At 36.7% G+C, this 25000-nt stretch overlaps 1 protein-coding gene across 1 annotated transcript in view; it reads left to right on the top strand.

Moving 5' to 3' along the window:
* The window catches only part of LOC135204053 (uncharacterized), a 70222-nt gene that overhangs the window by 17081 nt on the left and 28141 nt on the right, over positions 1-25000 (top strand). The window contains exons 3-5 of the mRNA XM_064234018.1: positions 17379-17601; positions 19909-20061; positions 21210-21263. Of these exons, the coding sequence (XP_064090088.1) occupies positions 17379-17601; positions 19909-20061; positions 21210-21263 (430 nt within the window). The remainder of the gene's footprint in view (positions 1-17378; positions 17602-19908; positions 20062-21209; positions 21264-25000) is intronic.

Consider the following 25000-nt stretch of genomic DNA (forward strand, 5'->3'; position numbering starts at 1 on the left):
TTGCTAAGGGCAAAGAATAGTTAAGAGTGTTGGAAGGGTAGTATGCAAACTCGAAGGATGGAATTACTGAGCCAGAAGGGAGTGTTTATTGGTTTAGGCACGTAAGGAAGAGGATTGAAGGAAGATGGCGTGTTGGGGTCAGAGGCACATAGGTAGATTGAGTAAAAACAATAAGTAGTGTGTCAATGAAACGAGAGGTTAAGTGAAGGATGAAAAGGAGGGTCGTGAAGAGGCACAGAAGACAAATGAGTGAAGTGCCCCGGGCAAAAAGGCAAAAGAAAAGGTTGGAGGTCATTCAAATTCATTCTTTACAATAGCGAGTGTGTTCACGAGCATAAAAAAAGTTGTGTATAAGAACGGCAAATACACACACAGAGAGAGAGAGAGAGAGAGAGAGAGAGAGAGAGAGAGAGAGAGAGAGAGAGAGAGAGAGTGAGGTCAGATAGACTTTAAAAAATAATTTCTGCGTCACTGGAGTAAGTATTATGGAAAAATGATGAACCTAGAAGAAGAGGAGAGATGTATGAGTGGAAGAAGTTTATGTAAATTTGAGAATGCTTGTGGAATTGGCTGCTGAATATGCAAGGCGGGAGGTCCTCAGGTTGAAAAATGGAGGGACACCAGATGTTGGTGGGATTACAACTGGGAGGCTGCGATGGGGAGACGACATTGCAATCGAGTGGCTGACAAGGTACGTAAGTATGTCAGGTTGAGGGAAAAGTGTCATACTTTGTGGGTGTGGTGAAAACAACAATCAGCATGCTGGAAAGGCACATGGAATGGTTTTACTTGAAAGATCTTTTTAGATAACGAAATGCGCAATTGGAAAAAACAACGTGTACCTTTAGCCAAGATAGATAGTGAATAAACCAAGGGTCTATGAGGACTGATTTTTATTTTATGAAATTTTGACTGCCACGCCAAGCATTGGGGCAATTTATCCAGCACTAAACACAGTTAAAAGGAGCAGGTGGTTGGTTGACAAGGAAGAAGATCCATGAAATACAGATAGTACAAGGATCAAAAGATGTAACCCAGAGAAAGCCCCAAGGTTGCACGAAGAACTAATGGGCAGCAGGGTTGAAGGAAGATTGATTGATTGATTGTGCGTTATCTGGCGTCACAACTACCAGGGGATGAAGGAAGAAAGTGGGAATAGAGGTAAAAGTAAAACGTCAAAAGGTGGTTGCAGCTATGGGCCAAAGGGTTGCTTCACACCCATTTTAGTTATGCCTACAGTGCACCACGTGAAATCCCTACGAGGAAGCTTCTCTTAAGAAAGAAGTGCATTTCGCTCTTGGGAGTAATGGGAAAAGCAGTATGTAGTAGATTACAAAGACTCAGATAAATGTTTAGACACAACTGTTAGAAATGTAATGTTGAGGGTAATGGGAGGTAAGGTGTGGGAGGCCATTAGTTCAGAGAAATTCATTATTTATGAAAAGTGAGGATTTCCTTGATAACCACAAAGAAGGAGAATTCTTTGAATTTAAAGGTGGATTTCATGGACTACTGTGTTATGTCTCCGTGGCTGCACATTATTCATTTGGTCAGGGTGATGAAATTGGTAAAAGCAAAGGGCAAAATGGGTCACGAAATAAAATCCTACTTATTTTGATACCAAACCCGTTACACAAACCCATAAAAAACCTGGATCCAGTTAAAACTTAAGAAAGAATGCCTTCCAAATTTCCTTATCAATATCCCTCGAGTTTAGTTATAATGGACTTGTCCGGGAAGAAGTTCACCTGTTGATAACTATTCGACCTTCTGTTAATATACAAGGGTATTACTGTATGGTAAAGGGTAAAAATGCCATTCATAATCTGGGTACATTTCATCAGTTAAAGTAGCGGCGCATTTTGTGTGAAATGATAAAGGTTTTCCGCTTAACATAACTTGTTCGTTCATTGTCACCCTGGAAATAAAAAAAAAAACTACAATAGGAACAGTATTTTTCACTCAGGTCTTCTATTGAATGAGGTCCACTTCAGGATATGTAAGCCTGTCACAATTCTAATTTTTAAAAGATGGAAACGAGAAAGGAGTCTGCCTGACACAAGATGGAAGATCCAAACAACGTAAGCAGAGCAACAATAGTAAGGATTAAACCCAGGCTTAACAAGGTCACTGTGTTTGTGAATGGGTGACGTCATCAGGCCATCGGGTTCTCTAGTACCCGTACGAGATAAGTTGTTGACATTTGTGCTCATTGACAGAAGCCTCTCTGATTCCACTGCAGTTGGCGTCGTTCTTTCCCTTCGAATTATACATAATTCAAGAGTTTCTTAAATTTCCGTCTTCTATTAACAAATAAAATAGGATTACATCAGCTTACGCGTCGCGTCGTGTTTTTGTGCGTAGGCTTAAAGAAATGAGTGGTAATAACCACACGATTCTAATAAGAGGAAAAACATACCCATTCAAGTTGGGCTTGGCTAGATCGTTATAAGATCTACAAGTTGAATGTCAGTTCAGCTGCTCTTGTTCGTCTTCATACCTCTTTGCTGTAATTCAATCAATCTTGGGAGTAGTTTCATGAAAAGATTGGGGTACTTTACAGGTCTCCGTTCATGCAAAGACTAGGTTCATCATCTTGTATAAATTTACTTTTTTTATTATTATTGTTGTTGTTGTTGTTGTTGTTGTTGTTGTTGTTGTTGTTGTTGTTGTTGTTGTTGTTGTTGTTGTTGTTATGTATGAGGTCCACATATTATATCAATGGTAGAATGTGAGACTTTATAAAAATGTATAAATGCATTTTTATACATTTATATAGCCTCACATTCTACCACTGATATTATTATGGACCTTATACAAAGTTAATCCCGTTCTCGGCACTGAGAGCTACACACTATTATTATTATTATTATTATTATTATTATTATTATTATTATTATTATTATTATTATTATTATTATCCATAATGAACATTCTATGGAACAAGCCAAAGATACGACTGGTTTTCCGTCTTGGATAAATGACATGATTTTGACAGCTTCATACAACAGATGACTATCGAATAAAGACCTTAAGAAAGGTCGAAGGCACTCCCATAATGCCCTGATATTATTTGTTTTGACACTATGGGGACCAACGGCATCAGTCTCGACAACGTTTGAGTTTTGCCAAGTGATGCCATATCCAAGGTATGCTATTTTAATGCAGAAAAAATCAGTTAACCTATATACATATATCTCCTTGGCCAATTATATGTAGACTAGATATGGAATTCTGAAAGCTATTCTGCCTCAGAAGTTCGTTACATTATTTCTTTTACTATATCTTTTCCTTTTTTATATACCCTGTGAATGACTTCCCCCTTGGATCCTACATCTGTTCAGTCTTGTTATGTCTATTTCCACCATATAATGCCCTTCCTGTGACTCATCCTCTACCCTTTTAGCTTTCATCATAAAAAAATCACTCTCTCAACGAATAACAATTCCACATTGCTTCGGCAACCTTCACAGTGTATCTATATTAATCATAACTTTTTTTTAAAGGTCAATGTAAGCCACACAAACCTCTTTTCCTTCTCTTCCAATCGTTCACGTAACTTTTTCATAACAAACACGTGTCAACACACGTTCTTGTACAGTCCTACACTGTTGTCATTTGTCGTGCTTTCTTAAACAAAATTATATCACAGACGCCCCTTGGTATCCTAAGTAACGTTTAGGCCTTTGTTTCTCCTCTTGAAAGGTAAGTTTCTCCTTCGGCTCAATGATGGGATCTTCTTCCCTGCCTGACAGCGCCAAAAGAGTGGCGATTTGAGTTTATGAAAACTAGGCTGTCAAGCAAGCAATGAGGTACTTTCGCCCATTCAGCACTCAAGACAGTGAAAAGAGGCTGTTGGAGTGGTTGGACAATAAGACAATGTGCTCCAGAAAAGTGATGAAGTACAGTCACTCATATAAGTTCATGGATGTCCGGGTGTTTGAGAGAGATTTCCATTTCACCCCTTTGTGGATGACAGGTGTCTGGGAGTGCGAAACTGGCCAAATGTTCAGCTACCTAGTAATTCTGCTGTGGGAAGTTTTGGTGTTTGCCCGTCTTACGTCACTATACAGACCCCTTGTCCAGAAAGGGGTTGGATGGAATTCAGCTTTATGCCCGGAGAAATCCGTGAATTTATATGAGTGACTATACAAGTTTCTTAAGTACACATAAGCCACTTTCTGCTTGACGTTCTCCATTTCAAGCAAACTACAAAGTGAAATGAGCGGCATTTGGAAATCACGATTTCTGCATGGCAGACGCCTTCTTGACACCCTAACGTGCGGCAATTTTCCCGTCCGGGGAAAAGTTGCTTGTGTGAAGAGAGCCTAATGGCCACCCTACCCTAGTCAATTTTATTGACAATCCTCCCATTATTGTCAATAACATTTGACAGTCTGAGGTCATGTTTGAAACAACCTCGTCAGTATTATTGACTCGTTTAACTATTGTGTAGTGTGAGGGTGAGAGTGACAATAAATTTAACTCACAAGAACGCCTTCGACCTCAGAAGTACAATTAATTTCTGTTCAGAGTAGTTCACATGAAAGACCCTTTATACATTTTTCCTTCATTTCAGTGATATAAATATTGGTTAATAAAGTTTTTTTCTACGTGTATTTCTTCAAATACTGTAGTTATTGGGTAGTAAAATAACTTTTCAAAATTTTTCATTTATTATTATTTATATTATTCCAAATAAAGTAATTATTGGCTAGTAAGGTACATTTTATGATTATATTTTTTTCATTCAATATGTAATCGTTGTCTAGTAAAGTAAGCTAAAAGAAAATGTTAATGTTTTCTATCTTTATATAAACTTTGAGACGGCACATAATTGCATAATATTTCTCCGTGACTATCTAGCTGATTAACTGAGGCGACATCGCACTTAAAAATTTCAAGTCTTCAAATGCATTGCCAGTGGCCAAGTAACGAAGAATTACCGACAATCTTTGACTTACTGGAATACTCTTTCTCAAATGTGTTTCTTTATTTTCTATTCAGGGTTTCATTAAATTCAACAGTTCATCAAACCTTGATCCATCTAAGTGAAGAAACTGTCTAAACTGAATCTCAGTTCATCCAAGAGGTTTTCATGTGTATATCAATGTTTCTTTTTTACTCATTCTTCCACCCACTTCTTTTTATTTGTTCTCTTCTCTCCTCAACAAAACAAAAAACCTAAGTATTTGTAAACTAAATCCTCGTCAGAGCGCATGCTGCCGCTGTGAAGGCCAAGAGAGAAATGACGATTATTTTCAATATTATTGAGCAGTGTGAACGCAAATGATTGAAGACCCCCAGTATTGAGTCAATATGATTGACGTCAATATTATTGATAGTGTAGGGGTCGGTTTAAACATCATTTCCCAACCCAGCCACTCAACATAAAATATGATGAATTCCCTATTATTGTGAGAATGTTTTCAGCATATGCTATATTTCTATGTTGCCATAATTATAGAGTATATTACTGCTGTTTATGCATCAAAATTTTCCGTGGGTATTATAATCTTAATGCAAATTCCCAACCACCAACACTGTCTCAAGACATTTTTTAAACACCAAACCACCAACACTGTCTCGAGACATTTTTAAGCAAATTTGCTGGCTTCATAAATCTAATCATGTATATATTTATATACACAAAATTTCAATAATGTACGTTTAATGCTGGTGTCCCTGAGTGTCGTACTGGTTAGGTAGGTGAACACCTACTTTACTACTCTTCTCTCAGGCGTTTATCCCGAGGAAAAGTGCCCCAGAGAGTTTTTTTTTTTTTTTTTTTTTTTTTTTTTTTTTAACTGCGTGCAGAGGTTGAACTGTTCTTGATCGAGAAGAAACAAGGAATGTCATCAAGGCTTTCAGAAACAAGGTGTTTACTTAAATTGGCATATCTGACAGATGTATTTTCTGAGTTGAACCTGCGGAATATATCCATGCAAGGAAAAGATGAAACTCATCTTTTTGTGCCAGAAAAGCTCAAAGCATTCAAGTCAAAGCTGAAGTTGTGGAAGGGAAAGATTGGGCGGTGGGGTGACTGCGTCCTTTCCACCCCTGAACCATTTTCTGGAAGACGAAGAAGACGTCTCACTTCTGGGCGTATAAAGTACCATTGTAGAGCATCTTGAAAAGCTGAGCGAGGAGTCTGATAAGTATTTTCCGGACGAAGAGTTGCATGAAAAATACAAATGGGTGCGCACAGACTTCGATGTCGACGTCGAAGACCTTTCAGAGAAAAAATCTCCCATTCAAAATCTGCAAGAAGAGCTCATCAAGGTGCAACATGATGAAACCCTTCGCTTCAACTTCAAGCAACAATCACTAGGCGTGTTCTGGGTCTGGACTGCTGTGATGAAGGGGAAACCAGTCCTTGGAAGGGAGGCTGAGAAAGTGTTGTTGCCGTTCGCTGCAACTTATTGGTGTGAATCAGGGTTTGCATCCCTAGCTGCCATCGAAACAAATAGTAGAAATCGGTTGCAGCCTGAACATAATTTCAGAGTAGCACTTTCTACGATTGAGCCACGAATGGAAAAACTTACCATTGAAATCCAGTTCCAAGGCTCCTTTAAAATCAGTTATCAGTTGAGAAGAAACAGTCTTATCCTTAGCTTGCCTATGTGGAATGTAACACAATCTTTTCTGATGAAAATGTTTATAATAAAGTTAAATAAATTTATTAATGTTCATTTTGTCTCTTCTTTTTTTCACAGCCTTACGATGCCTCTTACAAGAAAAATTATACTTGTTCTTTGCTTATACAGCTTATAGTCAGTAATATAGTGCCATGCAACACATACACTATATAGTTACATATACACTGCACAAAACCAGTGGGGTCGCGGATATGGCTGGATGAGCATGATTAGGGTCACCTGCTAAAAAGGTTGGGAACCTATGCACTAAGAAGTAACAGTTAGAAAAGTTGAACAGTAAAACTGGAGAAGGCAGCGGAAAAGGAGATAAACAGAACTATCGTTGTACGGGGATAAGGTTAATGCTGAGCGTCATTTGAGACTGTTTATGGTTTTTCATGTTTAAATTCATTTGCATGCGACTGCTTATTACTAAAAGAAGTTTTGCTTGGTAAAAAAAATTAATATTCACTTCTGGGTGTTTCAGTGATCAATGGAAATTGGTTTTACCCCTGAAATGAAATGCTGAAGAGTTTAGGACTTAAAAGCAGACATTCTTATGATACAAATTCCCTTTCATCGATATTCTACAAAGGCAGCTGACTGGTTACGGTCAATGCTCTTCTAATCGGTAATTTTGGTGGTAGTACCACTCAGTATGATTAATGTTGGAGATCAGTTCTCTTTGAATATATTACTTGCCCCTCTGTTCATTCAGTGTCATGATGGGTTTCAATATCTCTAGATCATTTTTAAGTGCTTCCTGCATTTAGTAACTATTTAGGAGGTATACAGTATAGGATATTTCAATGACTGCTCTACTGAAGGTAGCCAAGAATGAAAGACGCCACTCACAGGACATTCACTCCTGATGATTTCCAACGGGCAATTCTACATTATTCATATTTTCTGCGACAAATGATATGAAAAATTATCTAATATATATACTATATATATATATATATATATATATATCCTATATATATATATATATATATATATATATATAGTCTCTGAACAAAGTATTTTCATGATGTGAAAAAGTTAAGTATACTTAGTTTTACCCGACCACTGAACTGATTAACAGCTCTCCTAGGGCTGCCCCGAAGGATTAGATAGTTTTACGTGGCTAGGAACCAATTGGTCGCCTACCAACGGGACCTACAGCTTATTGTGGGATCCGAACCACACTATATCGAGAAGTGAATTTCTATCACCAGAAATAAACTCCTCTGATTCCGTATTGGCAGAGACGGGAATCGAACTTCGGATCACCGGATTGGCAGCCGAGCGCGAAAACCAACCACTCGTCCAGCGAGGAACTCAGGATGTGAAAATTATGTGTGTATATATATATATATAATATATATATATATATATATACATATATATATTTATAGATATTGATAGATATATTTTTATATATACACACATAATAAGATTAGGAAGATATTTTCTTTTTTGGGGGAGGGGGGCGAGGGGCAAGATGATGACGTTGGAACCGTATAATTTTCGATTGAAGCCCAGGTAACGCAATAAAAACATGATTCAAATCTTCTTTTTATTTCTTTATGTTTATGAGAACTCTTCAGTCAGAGAGTTTCATTCTCTATACATAAAGGAACTTATTTCTCTTTTGTGATCAACAGAACTGAAATTGTACAAGAAAACAATATTGTTCTGTAATATTCGTATAAAGGTTTGTCACTGCTAGAGCAACAAAGTTGCCTTTCGAAGAAGAAAGACAAACAACAGAGAACTTCTCGGGGGTCACCAATATTTCATGTTAAACAGCCGATCTTGGCGTCTCAATTTCCCAGCAAGATCGCTTTCAGCCCAGACGGGTTGACCTAATTCTCTCACGATGCTACGGGAAACATTATACCTCTCGTGACACTTGGCCATATGGGAATGATACAAGATTTTATCTTACAATATAATTATACGTTTCAAATCTCTCGCTCTCCCCCCCTCTCCTCTCCTAATCTCTCTCTCTCTCTCTCATCTCTTCCTCTCCTCCTCTCCCTATAATTTTGTTCTCTCACCATCTCTCTCTCTCTCTCTCTCTCTCTCTCTCCTAAATATTTGTGGTATCGTTGTCACTGGGAAGTCACCACATGGATAATGGCTAAAATTCACGAAATTTGCCATTGGAGCTTTCTTATATTTATTTTATACATAATCTTCTGAGTCAACTTTCGTAATGCCCAGTGGGGGAATTTTATACAGGGTGGAAAAAAAAAAACTGTTTTATCAGAATACGGGGATCATAAGAATACCGAAACTCCAGGGAGTTCCGTCACTCCAAGAATATTTCACTCTCTTTATAATATTGCTAAGTTCCTCTTGATTGCTTGTTGGCTGCCAGCCACTGAAACGTGCGAATGTCTGCCTTTCCTCAGTGAGAGTAAAATATTATGGTTATTCAGTAAACTGAATGAGTCAGATTCGTCTTTATGTCACCAACGGAAGTTTGATTTTTTCAGAATACTTGTATCCACCCTTCATGTTAATTAATCATCTGCCTGGGTTATTATTTGAAACATTTATGTGAACCGCAACTATTGTTGAAAATCTTTTGTTTATCTGTAGCTGCGAGGGTCCTTTTGTTTTAAGAGGGGAGGGGGGGAGGGGGGGGGGGGTGGGGAGGGGGTGGGGAGGGGGGAAGGGTGGGTGGGTAGGTAAACAGGGCTACAGTTTCCACTCTTCTGAAATTACCTATTCTTTGAATTTTTGTCATTGTTGTTGCCACTGTTTTTTTTTTTAAATTACTGTCAGCGTGGGGAACTCGTAATTATTAATGTTTGCATTCAAAGCTTCTATATTGTTCAGGAGTTGGGGGGGGGGGGGGGGGGGGGGGGAGGGGGGGGGGGGGGGGTCCGTTGTCGAGGGCCGGGGAAAGGATGAATATACTTTGCCGTGAATAAGGGAGATTTGTCAGCTCCTAAGAAACTATTGGTGGTATGTGCCTGCATCACTGTACTGTACATCAATCGTTAGCTTGGGGTTGAATACAGTCATGTCAAGACTTTTTATATTGTACGTTGACTGTGATTTATTGGAGAACTGTCTTGGTGTGTAGGTTAACTCCTATCTTGATAAAATCCTGCATGATGTGGTAATCACATTTATTTTGTAGTTTGTCATTTTACTTATGGGATTCTTGCTGGCAGAAGGATGATGCCCGGTGTCTGTAGCTGTTTGCAACGTCAAGCTTATTCAAACGAAATTTACTCGATTAACTTTGAAAGCCTTACTGGGATATATAGCCTCGCGTATGATGTTTTTGCTGGAAACTGCGACGAGATTCCAGGAAACCTTTTGAGACGCTTATCCGTTGTTGCGTGCGTTTCATCCTTTCTTGTGGGCCTGGTTTTTTAATTAAAAATAAACTTTAAAAAATATCTAGAAAGTGTGACTAACACCCCAACACCTGGCCTAACTAAACAAGCTAAGACAATTCCTATACAGTTCCCCTTTTAAAAAATGTAAATTCGAGACATTTCAAATCATAACAGGGCGGTATAAATTAAGGATTATTTTGTACCTACTACGAAAGAAAGCAAGACTGCTGACATAAATGTTTGCACAAGTCATTCGGTATCATTTTGGTGATCTTCAGCGCTAATGAAAGGTTCGTTTTTAAGGTTGTGCATCAGTGCCGAGAATCTACAGCGGTAATTACCAGCGAACTCCAGACTACATCTTCTATATTTAACTTACTTCAACGTTCAACCACCTCCCAGGCGTCATTATCATACCCTCCTATCCATTTTCAGAGTTTTTTGTTCCTTTGGTGTCGAACTGTGAAAGATTCTTCCCTGCATCGAATAGGATATTAATGTTCTAGAATTTGAAGATGGTCTCCAGGCTTTATAGTAGATTCACATCAACCGTGCATTTGGTGTCTAGGCCAGTCCCTTACGACGCTCCGGATTGGCTGTTGATAAGACAATCACAGGGCTGGAAACTCTTAGTCTCTCTCGAGAGTTCACATAGGCAGGATGTATGTTCTACCCCTCCAGAGGGATACTTTTGAAAGATATATCCCTCAGGAGAGATGGAGCATAGATTCTGCCCTGTGAACTCTCGAGAGAGACTGAGAGTTTTCAGCCCTGTGACTGACTTATCGATAGCCAATCAGGAGCGTCGTAAGGGACTGACCTTGACATCAAATGCACAGTTGATGTGAATCTGACTATAGTATCTAATGTTTACATTATTTATGGTCATCGTTCAGCATCTGAGGACTGTTCGTTTATGCGTACGTACTGAAACTTGTTTTTACTTACTTTTTTTCCTCTCTTCTACAGGGGTTGTATTGAATTTTTTTTTTTTTTTTTTTTTTTTTTTTTTTTATTATAATGTGGCCGTTCCCTGAGTAAAGTCTTGGGTATCTTTTTTGTATTCTGTAAGACTATGTATCCTTTGAACAAAGGATGATTTTAATAAAGATTCTGCAATACAACTAATAGGTGAGGATGCAAGAATTCCACTATTCGATATGTATGTAGGAGAGAGAGAGAGAGAGAGAGAGAGAGAGAGAGAGAGAGAGAGAGAGACTAATTACCATAATTTCCTTTTTTCTCTCCTGATGTGAGAATGAACCTCTTCGGTTTCTTAGGTCTCCCTAATTAACTCCAGTATGGTTTGTGCTTCGACAAGCACGAGAATACTACGTGCTCAAATACGTACATCTTCGTGCATTTAATTCATCACTGGTAATTACGTAAAGAAAAAAGCTTCTTCAACCGAGGAATGTTTGAACTCGAGTCATCTAACAGCATGAATGACTGCGCTACCAACTCTGAGAACAAACAATTATCCCTGAAAGCTTTATTAAGCCGTCAGGTCGAGAGATGCACACTTCCGTGCACAAGGCACTTGGTTCTAGACGCAATCTGTTTTTATTAAAAATGTTCTTGTGAACTGATCCTGTTTAAACCGGAAAGCTACGACATGCTATCCTCTGGTGTTGAGGAATCTCTCCTCTCTCTCTCTCTCTCTCTCTCTCTCTCTCTCGTTGTTGAGTCAGTTGTGGCGTGAGGTCGCTGTGAGGTCACGAATTTGTTCAATGTAATTCTCAGATGTCACGCAGAAGGTATCAGTTTGCTAAGATTATCGGAAGCTCCCCCAACCCCCCTTTTTTTTTTTTTTTACAGAGACTTACCGAAAATGTTTCAGCGTTCAAAACCATAGTAATGGAAACAATTTCTAATGTCGATAAGCTCCTTTGTTGTGATATTCTCTGAGAATTCAAATTTCGTTGTGGGTTTGTGTGGCAACTGAACTCTTGACCAAATCCTCTTTCGTGCTGAGAAATGGAGGAATGTTTTATTCACTCAAATTTGACGTCAAGATGCCTCATGTCTTCTGCAATAATTCCCAGCCTGAAGTTTATTGTATTTCTAAAACGTTCCGTCATTTTCCTGGATGGTTTCTTTGTTGCGTTTTCCTTCTTTCTCTTCGTGGCCTGTAGTCACGACTGATTATAATGATCAGGGAAATTCAACAATGCTTTCCATTGCTTGACATCTTCCAGCAAATTCCGTAAGGGGGAGGGGGCTTTCCCATCAGCGCGCCTCACGTGGTGCACTGTAAGCATTAGTCAAGTTTGAAGCGTCCCACTGACCCGTAGCTGCAACCACTTTTAGGCTGAAACTCTATTCCCATTCCCACTTCCTTTCTTCAATTTTGCTGTCCAACACTTCTGACTTTTACTTCTTAGTTCAACTGTGAGGTTTTCTCCCAGTTTCACCTGTAGATCTTTGATCTACATTTGCTGTCTAACCCCTTCAACTCCCAATTTTCATTGTCTTAAGCTCTGGATGGGATGAGGTTCGTAGGAGGTTCCTGGAACTGCTGTTTTGGTTATTTCAAGATTCTCGATGAAACGTCCATTTTGAACAATGATTTACCCCCATCAATCACGCACCCGTCTTTCTCCAGAGAGCAATGATCAATCAATCCAGGCAAGCATGAACATATGACAATTCTATTGTTACAATTTAAAGATCATCCATTAAGGGATTAATAATAATCCCAAGACAAATAACCTGGGCTCAGACAAACTCAGAAAATGTAGGAGTGCTTGTGACGGGTGCCTTCAGTAACAATCAAAACTTGTTTCTGAACGATTACGTGAAAGCCTTTTGAGAGCAATGAAATCACTTTTAATGAATAACCTGCGAACACTATGCAGACATCATCGCTTTAACATCGCTTCTGTATGATTTAAAATCTGTTGTTAAATTTCACGGTACAAAATCGCATTAAGAAGTAGTGCATATTTGTTTTGACGAAATGCATCAACCAAATGGACGTTCCGGTTTCCTGAATTCAAATCCTATTTTCAATGAAACTAATGGAAGAGAAATTGATATGGCATAATTGTAACGGGAATTAATTCCATTTTATTCAAAGCTTATGAATAAAGCCTATTTAGTGCACTGCATTTTATAGAATTTCATTTCGCCATCTGATAATGACATAAGTGGGCCAAAGCGCTGAGGAAGAATGGCCCCCATTAGGTGCTTTCATTATATTTACTTGGGAGAATTTATTTTCTTTATAAAATGTCATGTTTCAACTGTTATGTTGTTTTTTTATAATACAAAATAATAATTTCTCATTCGCGGCTTTCTTTCTTGTTATCCTGTCTTGTAATCTCTTGAATGTCTTGAAGCTATGTATTTATATAAAATAAACAAATAAATAAAAATAAATTAGTTCATATCTAAAAAATAAAATACACCAAAAATGGTAAAATATTCCTGTATGGGGTTCTACAAATATATAAATATATATAATAAATATCTATATATGTGTGTGCGTAGGTACGTAAGTCTGGCACTAACTGTACATATGAAATTTTCATATTTTCAAATACAAATACTTAGTCACAAACGACCCATTATAACTTGGGGATAATTTACACCACAAGGGATACGTGATAAATGCCCCTACCCTTTCCTGTACAGGATTCGAACCTATCCACTCAGTTATCACTTGATCAGAGTAAGAATGTCGAATCTAAGATGGCTCCACTGCCCCAATTTTTGGGAAAGTTGGTTTTCCATTGTAATATGTGAACTTTCATTTCTTAGCCTCACTGCACATTTGATAACAGTTTTTGCAAAACGGGTTTTGTATTAGACAAACTTCCCGCGGTGCCAGTAGGGTCACTGTATTGAATCAAAAATAGCATCAAAACTTAGCATCGAGAACCAGTCAAAATGAAGTGCCAAAAATGAGCAATGAATTAATCCCTGTTCTTGCAAGCAGTAACATCTACGCATCTCTTCTGTAGAGGCGTTGGCGAAGGTCGAATCAGTAATTTTAGCATGGTTAATTATTTACTTGTTTTATAAACCTCCAAATGCCTCCGTGCTGCTTAAAAACTGTCCTTTTTCTATAGCTCTTTAAATGATTTCATGCTGTTTAAAAACTATTTTTTTTATAAACCTCCAAATGCTTTAATGCTGTTTATATATTCAAATTTGTGTTCTTAAACCTACAAATGCTTCCATGCTGTTGGAATTTATTTTTATATAAACCCCCAAATACTTCCATGCTGTTTAAAGATTCAATTCTTTATATAAACCTCCAAATACTTCCATGATGTTAAACATTGAATTTTCTTTTATAAACCTTCAAATGCTTCCATGCTATTTAAAAACTTACTTTTTTAAAACCCCCAAATACTTCTATATACTAACTTGGATTTCAGTGACATTCAACAGAATCTGGCAAGTAAGGTGGGTAATGTGGGTAGACAAGTTGGGAAAAGGGAACAATGGATGCATGAAGAAAGATGTCATTTAAACCCATCCTTGGGGTATGCAACACTACACTTTCAGGAACACTGTCATTTATAGCAAAAAAAAAAAAAAAGAAAAAAAAAAAAAAGAAAAAAAAAAAACAAAAACCTCTGCGTGTAGCTTATGATCAAGATCATTCCAATCTGGTCTCGGAGGAGAGAGGTCAATGATGCCAAAATGGCGACTTATATAAGGGACATGTATGACATCGTCCTCATACTTTCTTGTAAGAAAAGCCTTTCAGCGCAGGCAAGCGTTAGGTGACTTTGGCATCTGTGATAGCTGACCCACTGAGCAACAATCTATTCTAAATATTAAAAATGCTCTCTAGGTACCATCTTATTCAGTACAACCAATACAAATATGGGCGTGCAATGAAAATTTGAAAAAATTTACAGACCCCACTAGTTGTTACTTTTTTTTTTTGAGATTCGGTATGGAAGCAAATTACCTTTACAATTTAGAAAACCCAGAGACAGAAAGTTTCTTTGCAATTCTGTCCCAATAGCCACATAATGGGATTCAGTCTCCTCAGAATAATTATTATATTCACGAATATTCACCGGTAAAAAGAAAAGATTGTAAAGTGACTGAACGGGCATATTTAGTTAGTATGCTAATTATTTCTATAATATTTGAAATGCATGAAAGAACGCTTTAGAAATACAAGGCGAAAGGGACATGTCAAAATAAATAAACATTCATGGAGACAAGGAGACAATTTACTCTACAAATAAAAAAAAAAAAAATCCCCACAGATTCTCATCGCTGATTCACATCACATTCGCTTCGGAGTCAGAAATGTCACCTGAAATTTTTCGTAACATAAAAGACAACTTCTTACGAGAATCTCTCGAGAGCAACTTTCAAAAGGCGGCACTTGGCACATAAGACAACACACCACTCTTGCACAGCACCCGGTACCTCCTCCTCACGGAAATTTCGAGACCGTAACGACGAAGATTCGAAGTAGCTTTGATGTCGTGCCAGTGAAAATGTTCGGGAAAAAAACTCGAGCTAACGCGTTTTATAGGCATGCACAGAACAGGTAGATAGATAGATAAATAGACGGACTGAGAGAGAGAGAGAGAGAGAGAGAGAGAGAGAGAGAGAGAGAGAGAGAGAGAGAGAGTTTTTGCACAAGTCAACGAGCTTGCTTGCATGTGAACTCACTTGAACGCGCGCACACAAGGACGCACAGATAGACACACGAATACATACATTCATACATAAATATAATATATACATATATATATATATATACTATATATATATATATATATCCATATATATATATATATATATATATATATATATATATAATGAATATATATATATATATATATATATATATATATATATATATATATATATATACATATTTATATATACCATATATACACACATATATATATACATTATATGTATATATACACACACATATAATACATATATATATATACATATATACTATATATATATATGTATATATATATATATATAGATATATATATATATATATATATATAAATATATATATGATGATCCCAATTATTAACAAGAAGTACAAAATGTTAAAAAAAAATTCAGCGCAATTCATGAAGGGGAGATAAACCAAATTCACCCGGCAACTGTCCTCTAAGAATATATACAGCGTATATAAATACCGCTCCCAAAGACGGGAGGGAGGGAGCGGTCGGGCTTACCGCTCGGTGCTACGGCAAAAAATACTTTTGGCTTGAAATATGAAACATATGCTGGCACACCCACCCACCCATTTATGAATTTCGCTTCCTAACCCTTTCAGCGGGAAGGGGATGGGGAAGGGGAAGGGAGGAGCGACGAAAAAGAACGGTGCTAAAAGGGACGTGCGCTCCCCCTCACCCAACCAACCCCCCACCCCCCTACGGTATTCTTTATTCACTGTCGCTTTCATTCAGAAGCAGAATTTCTACAAAAATGTGTTGGTTTTTGGGGTAGACGCTGTCTACTCTTTGTTATCGTAGCGGATGTGCAGAGGCTATTATAAGGTATTATATTATATATATATATATATATATATATATATATATATATATCTATATATATGTATATGTATATATGTGTGTGTGTGTGTGTATAATATATACACACATATTCATATATAAGTGAGTGTCTATATGGCGAATTGTTTACTCAAAGGCACTTGGATGAGATGAAATTTTAATTCCCATAAACATTGTAACCTGCATAGAAGATTGTTTGAGTTACGAGCACACACTATTACCAGCCAGCTACTACCTCAGAAAAATTGTCTTCCCGCAATTATAGATTTGGACCAAGTGTGAAAGTATGTGTATGTGTATGTGTGCGTATGAATATCATATATATATATATATATATATACATCTATATACATATATATAATATTATATATATATATTATATATATATGTGTGTGTGTGTGTGTGTGTGTGTGTGTGTGTGTGTATGAAAACATTAATTCCGAGGTACAGCGAAATGGATATTAAAGGAAATTTGTAGCTTGATGCATATACTAGCATATAACACTGAATACTGATTCCTGAGTACCTCATAGTAGTGATACATTATTTCAATGATGTCCAATGGCTGGAAGAAGACAATGAAATATCAATGCGTCACTAACCTAATTTTATTACTGATCATCTGTAACAGTGTCATATTTTAGTGACCCATGATAATATTTCCTTTATGCAATTACAAGCATACTTGTGGCACAACCTATCTTTCAAGAGGTAAGTCTTCAACTCATTCCCTTGACACTCATTATTGGTTGATGGTTGTATTCATAGTGTGTTTGAAATACATCTGCACTTTGCTTGATTACTTTTGTGTTGGACTTCTTTAATTTATTGAGGATGACAACCACAGTGATAAACAAACTTCTGAATGTTTACAGTACGAGGCAATACAAGAATACTGCAGCCAAACAAGAGACTCTTGTCCTATCGGAGAGCAAGGAATCGTCGGTCCTGCTGGAGAACCCGGGAGAGCAGGCTTCAATGGAACAGAGGGACCTGAAGGTCTTCCTGGGGAGCCTGGAGAGCAGGGTCCTACTGGTGAACAGGGACCCATTGGGGAACAAGGGCCTAAGGGAATGAAGGGCGAGAAGGGAGTCAAAGGTAAGTATTGCTTATGTGACAGAGACCAAACACCCTTAAGCGTTATTCAAAATAGATCATGGGTCAGCTAGAAATGCCAGCATTGTGCCAAAATAGTCCTTTAGCCCAATTTAAGGTGCTCAAAGAGCAGCAGGAACAAAGAACGGGTCATCGACATCGAACACATACACGTTGATCTTCACCCAATCTAGGACCTGAGGGAATCAGGCAGTGGCAACTGACGAAACAGCAGTTATGCTTACGGACCCATCCAAAACTTATATCACTGGCTCAGATACAGTAAGGTTGTGTTACAAGTGAAACTTACCCAGCCATGAGTGGAGTTTGATCTGTGAAGACCAAGATCAAATTCTATCAGCTTCCTAAATTTTCCTGTGAAACGGCATTACATCCCACACAAACGATAAGTTTGTAATTATTGACATTTTCGTGACTTTATGTGTAGGTTATACCTAATCTATTGGGACTTGTTATAGTTCCACGTTGGCCGAGTGCATTTCGCGCTCGGCTACAAACACCATACAAACAAACAAACAATCTGGTGGTCCGAAGTTCGATTCTCGTCTCGGCCAACGCGGAATTTATTTCTGGTGATAGAAATTCATTTCTCGATGCAATGTGGTTCGGATCCCACAATAAGCTGTAGGTCCCGTTGTTAGGTAACCAATTGGTTCCTAGTCACGTAAAAATATCTAATCATTCGGGCCAGCCCTAGAAGAGCTGTTAATCAGTTCAGTGGTCTGGTAAAACTAAGATTTACTTATTTTTGGAACTTGTTATACCCGTCTCAATATCAGTAATCTGATTTGCTCTCTGTCCACAGATAATGAGATTTGTTTGTAGTTTTATTCTATTTTATTTTAGCTTATTTATTTAGTTATTTAGTTTTTGCCTGTAAAATGTCGTAAAATCTGTTTTTAAAGTTGCGTGTCTTGAAGCATTGTGATTATAGTTAATTCCATGGATGTGTGCTGATATCATTGAAAGGATGAAATACTTTTTAAACACTGGAAAAAATAAAACAACACATCCACATATTAAACGTCAAAATTCATTGAAAGTTTGCTGTATATATCCCCATTTTTAATAATGTGATGAACCGGTAACATTTTGAGATCAATGACGTACCCCAGGGATTTTGGGAGCTTTCAAATTACTCACCATGATGAAAGGTAGCTTTTGACTCTCTACAGATAGGAAATTAATTTCTACGTAAAATCAGACGTAAATGTTTGCGACTTATTGGTGTGGTAGTTGTATATACAATCACATTTACGTGATATAGATTTAACATTCAGCCAAAAAGACCTCTTTTTCCGTTTCCTTACAGTGACTGGATACGCTTACTATGCCAAGTTAAAATGCTTATAGCAGCAACTGTATCCAGAAAGTGTAGTTCATCGTTAAAATAAGAGATTCTTTAGTTTAAAATGAAAAATAGTGCGTCATTAAAGATAATTATCGTCTTCACTGCAAACATTTATAACTATTTTTTCCTTTTCATCAGGTAGTGTGGGAAACAGAACCTTGAAGAAGAGCTTATAAAGACTTAGTTGTGTGTGTGTGTGTGTGTGTGTGTGTGTGTGTGTGTGTGTGTGCGTGTGCGTGTGTGTGTGTTATTTTTTTCGGAGGGAGCTGAATGTCTCAACGACTCCAAAATCAGTCAGAAAAGGATGGTTTTCTGCCGCTTTTGTAACATTTCTCATCAATGTTAAATTAGTTTTTGATGTAATGATGTGATACCAGAATATATATTTCCCCTGAACTGTACAGGATCCACAATTCCCGTAGACCTCGGCCCTAAAGGCCTTTTGTCCAATTCTATGTTGTGAAGCAATACTTGAAGCACTCTTTCCCAACAAAGAATGAGATTCAGGTTCGAAGACCTCAAGGCTAAGACAGACTCAGTATTCATGTGTCATCTATTCAACTTTCGTTGGCTTTCATGAGATGGGAGAGTAACAGTGTCGGAATTTCTCGAATATCACAAAAAATATACTTCATTGTTAAGAAGGCCTTTATGTGATGTATTACAGGAGTAAAAGTTATTTCCTATAATCAAAGTTCATTTGCATTTATCTCAGGGACAATCTTTCCGACTAACGCATGGGTAATTCAAATGAAGAGGCATGATCTCACATCATTCCCTGATAATGTTTCAGTCTTCCGCACGTTTGTGCCATTCCTACCCAACGTCAATCCATGACAATGAACTATCAGATGACTCTTAAAGAAATAATGACTGAATTGGAAGAGGTCATGCTGTGCTGATCCTCATTTGCATAACCTCTTCCCTGTTTCTCAAAGGTCCCCCTGGACTGGACGGGAAGGACGGACCAACAGGGAAGCCAGGGCTCGATGGAATACCCGGCCGGAATGGAGTGGATGGTAAATCCAAGCGCAAAGGTTTCCCTGGAAAGCCTGGCACTCCTGGAAGAGACGGAATAGATGGAACGGATGGTGAGTGAGACATTGTTCAATAATTATTGAGATATTTTCAGCAAAGGGTTAAAGTAGTTACCGCTGGCGTTCTGTTCGTTTGACGGTCTGAAGACGCCTTTAGCATTTCATCTTTCGAGGGATGTAATGAACTTGTAAACTAAAGCTCCGACAGACAAAGGATGTTTGCGAAATACATTGCATTACTTAAAACGCGATACTATTTTCTTTTATCTGAAGTATCTCGTTTATTCGTTATTGTTTGTACACAGCCAGCAATTTGCAAGATGACATTCTACCTTAAATTTCTAGCATTTTTCCCGCACCTTTTTTATAGTTATCTTTAGTCATCATTAATCTTCCCTTGCCTGTCATAAATGGCTACGGGGATCCATAATACATCTAACATCAAACAGATTTTCTCTAAACGACCCACAAGCAGCCCATGAGGCATGAAGGAACATTTTCATTTGAAGGGTAACTCAATATCCTGCAATACTGATTCATTACATCATGACTCACGTTATTATCTCATGCCGGGATGTCCTTATTTACGTTGCTTAAATAATGTTTGTGTCAACCAGGTCACAATATGCGTCTTTGTTTGAACTGTAAATGATTTATTTCATCCTTCGAGGACTCATTTTTACAGTCTATTACTTGTTTATTTCTATTTCATGACTCTTCGTATCTCGCAAACTAAATTATTATCGTGATTTTACTTATTTTCTACCGATTATTTTTTTTATCATAACTAGGAGAGAAATCTGAAGTAATATAGTGAAATGGGGATTATTAGCATTTAGTTTAACATTTATTTTGTGATATTTTCTGTAAAGACAAAAATTGTAGAATGAAGGTTATGAGTTTGTGTTCTCAATATTTTACGTTAACATTGAAGAGTTATCAGTGGTCCATTTGTGAAGTGCAAATTATATACAACTATATATATATATATATATATATATATATATATATATATATATATATATATATATATATATATATATATATATATATGTGAACACATACATACATACATACATACATACATACATACATACATACATACATACACATATATATATATATATATATAATATCATGTTACATCGCCTTGAAGTAAAGGAATAATATTCATACTTTGAGCGAACGCTCTTCCTCCACAGGAACGCCGGGAGAGCAAGGGGAAATAGGACCTCAAGGACCCAAAGGATACCGAGGTAGGTCATCCTTCAAGTCACTTTCATCGCTCTGCAATATCCTGGTTACTTACTTTGATCTAAACATTTTACTTTTCTGAAGACGGAGAGATGCGCTTCCAATCCCTTTAGATCGTGGTTGAATCTGTCACTTATTTCTATTTAAACACTGGACTCTACATAATAAAATGAGTTTAATACGCCTCCAGTCTCTCTGGGTCGTAATATTTATAAGTGAAAATTTTCTTTGACAAGTGAAATCAAATTGATATTTCAGCTTGCTGCTGCATTCCGTTTTGAAACAAGTACAGAACTGGTCCACTTCTGAGCAAATTGGGAAATGTTTAGTATTCTGTCCTGTTATTATTCATTCGTATTTACAAGTTATCAAATGGTCGATTTAAAACCCAATATACACACGTAAGGGGAGTTTCTCTTCGTTCAACAACATGCATGGGGTAACTCTTAACCGTCTATTGTCGTGCAGAATGTAGAATCATCCGAATTTTCTAATCAAAGCTGGCCATTCAGCTATTAAATATAATGAACACTCAAATGAAAATTGCACATTTCATTAATACTATCTTCGTTTTTTTAAAAATAGCGGATTGGTTTCGTAAAAGATGCATGGTAAGAAAACCTAACTAGAAATTTGTGGATGAAATATGAATATAACATAACACAAACTTACAAAATTGAACGAAGTTTCATCTGAAGTTGAAGATGGATTTTTAAGTCTGATAAGAATAGATTCTAAATTTTAAAAGTTCTTGTTTTTGTAAGATATTAAAATAGTTTTGACACATTTTACGTGCAAGTCATCAGGAATTGTTCAAAGTTTTTGCATTTTCAATTGAATTTTATTTCATAAAACTTGCTTTGCTCATCGACTCAATGACGAACGTTCTTGTTCAAGTATTTGTAACAGCCACGATGATCTCTGAACTTCTGGATTCGTTCACACTTTTAGGATGCCCTTTTTACAGCAAACAATCAAATCCCAATAAATAAATAAATAAATGAATAAATAAATAAATAAATAAATAAATAAATAAATAAATAAATAATAAATGAATAAATAAATAAATAAGGAAAAAATGAAGACCCCATGACAGCTACAGAAGGATTAAAGCTCGCAGCCATTATATCTGAGTAAAGTTACCCTCTATGTATGACATATGTCTCCAAAAAGTATGAGGACATCATGAAGTTAAGAGGAAATTGAGGCTACTACAAATCCATACACTTCTGATATAAAAAGTGAGTAATAATTCTACATGCATTCTTGTTAAAATTCACCTCATCTATTAGCCTCCGAAATTTGCCATGATCTACCATGTAAAAATCAAAGGTTCTCATTGGGTGCAACAAGGTTTTTATAAGGCAAGGAATCAGGAGACTGGTGCAACTTAATTCCTGTTTCCGGCCACGAGTGCCCTGTGCATACCCTCCCAAACTTGCCCCGTCTTCAAAATTTCTGCTGTAACATTAACAGCCGTGGCAACTTAAACAACAACAATAACAGCAAAATATAATGAAAATATTCCCTAAAACTTATATTAACATCATCATCGTTTGGTAGTGAATCATGATTTGACAACAGCGATAATAATATCAGGGAAACGTTAAGTCGGCTTTTACCAGGCAACCGAGGGGGAACAAAGTTCCTAATTAAGCCCACATTTCCCAAAATGATGCCAACAGTATCGACTACTTCGGTGAATTCAAGGGATCTGAGCTGAATTACATGCGACCCGTGAATCTCATTATGCATGTTTAATTTTGTTTTTTTTTTTCCTAATTTTACTGATAGTTAAGTATTTGCATTAAAATTTCTTGTTTGTGTACGCCAAACTCAGCCCTAATGTAACTTGGTCATGAGATATAAATATTTTCACTATTATCATTTGAAAGGAGTAGACCCTCTGTCAAGCATGTTCTATTAAAAAGAATGACAGCATCAGTGGAGCTGATTTTATATAAGTCTTTTCAATTCTTCTCACTAGTCTCTTTCCTCAGGGCTAATATCTTTTAAGAGCTGGCCCATGTACATAATCGGGATAAGGAGGCTCGAAAAGACTTTATATAAAATCAATTCCACTGATGCTGCCATTCTTTTTAATAGAACATATTATTATTAATATTATTATTATTATTATTATTATTATTATTATTATTATTATTATTATTATTATTATTATTATTATTACTATTATTATTATTATTATTATTATTATTATTATTATTATTATTATTATTATTATTATTATTATTATTATTATTATTATCTTTTCTGAAAAAAGACTAATTGTACAAATTAGATTGCCCATTTGCGAACAAAGAAATCATTAGATTAACACCAGTAAAAATACATTACAAGGAAATCATTTTACCACGTAATATCTAGCGAAAATATATAAATGTTTAAAACTGAACGATAAGAAAAAGGAAGGAAAGCTCTAACGTATAAGTTCTCACCTTCTTTTAAGTACCACGAGACTTCTAGCGTCAAGTGCCTTGGCCCCCTAACGAAAATGGATGGCTGGGCAACATCGCCTTTATATTCAATAAATTTATTTTGAAAACCAGCAACTTTTAGAAAGTCACTTAAGTTGCTGTTCAGTTTCGAAAATCAAATGAACCAATGACTCCAACTGTGAAATGTATGATAATAGATGGTGGTTTAGGATAAGCATGGCGTATATCAGGACAGATCCTTCCTTGCACTATGAATTCTGAAACAGCCCTCTGGACTCGGCCCATCTACGTAAACAAGATGAAAAGCAATGTTAGACACATACAGCAAGTATCGATGAGTCTATCCTGCTCATTTTATTATTATTATTATTATTATTATTATTATTATTATTATTATTATTATTATTATTATTAGTATTATCATTATTATTATTATTGAGTAGATGAGACCTATTCTATTGAACAAGCCCAAAGGGATCGATCACTGATTTGAAATTCAAGCTTCCAAAGAATATGGTATTCATTAGGTAGAAGCAAGAGGAAGTAAAGGGAAATACATAAATAAATCCCACTTATTAAAAAACAATACATTAATAAATAAATAATTTATTAAGATGCAAGAAGACTATACTCGGTTTTTTTCCACCTGTCCATCCGCCTGTGGTGTTTGCGTATGGTAACACTGCGACCCGGGCTTTAGAGTGTTACATTCAGCTTACATTAAACAATAATAACAATATCCTATTTCGAATATTAACGGTGTAATTCGCATACAGTAAATTATTAAAACACTTTTCAGTTGCAAATGTACACCCAGATATCCTTTTATTTACCTAAAACTTACACATAGCGTAACTATTTAAAGCTCCGAGCAAGCTGAAAGTTTTAGGAACGCCTTGTGAAGTCTCGACGTGTCCGATGACCGGCGCAGTAAAGTAGGCATCTTAGTATTAAGTAAATATAGGGGATACTTTACATCAAATTGTTCGTTTTCCATTTTTATCTAATGGGGCAGAATTAAAGGTACTAATATCATACAAATAGTGTAATGAACACAATCATTCACATGTACATACATAGCTTCAGTTTAGCTTCTTGAGAGAGAGAGAGAGAGAGAGAGAGAGAGAGAGAGAGAGAGAGAGAGAGAGAGAGATTTTAAGGCAAGAAGTAACTCATCGCTTACTGTGAAAGCTTTTACAACTCTTAAGAGTTAAACCAATTAGGCATAAGTTTCTCTTGAATCGTCAGAAAACCAAAACTATATTTTCAAATTGTTTCTT

The sequence above is a fragment of the Macrobrachium nipponense genome, chromosome 44 (genome assembly GCF_015104395.2).
Source record: "Macrobrachium nipponense isolate FS-2020 chromosome 44, ASM1510439v2, whole genome shotgun sequence".
In the NCBI taxonomy this organism is placed as follows: domain Eukaryota; kingdom Metazoa; phylum Arthropoda; class Malacostraca; order Decapoda; family Palaemonidae; genus Macrobrachium; species Macrobrachium nipponense.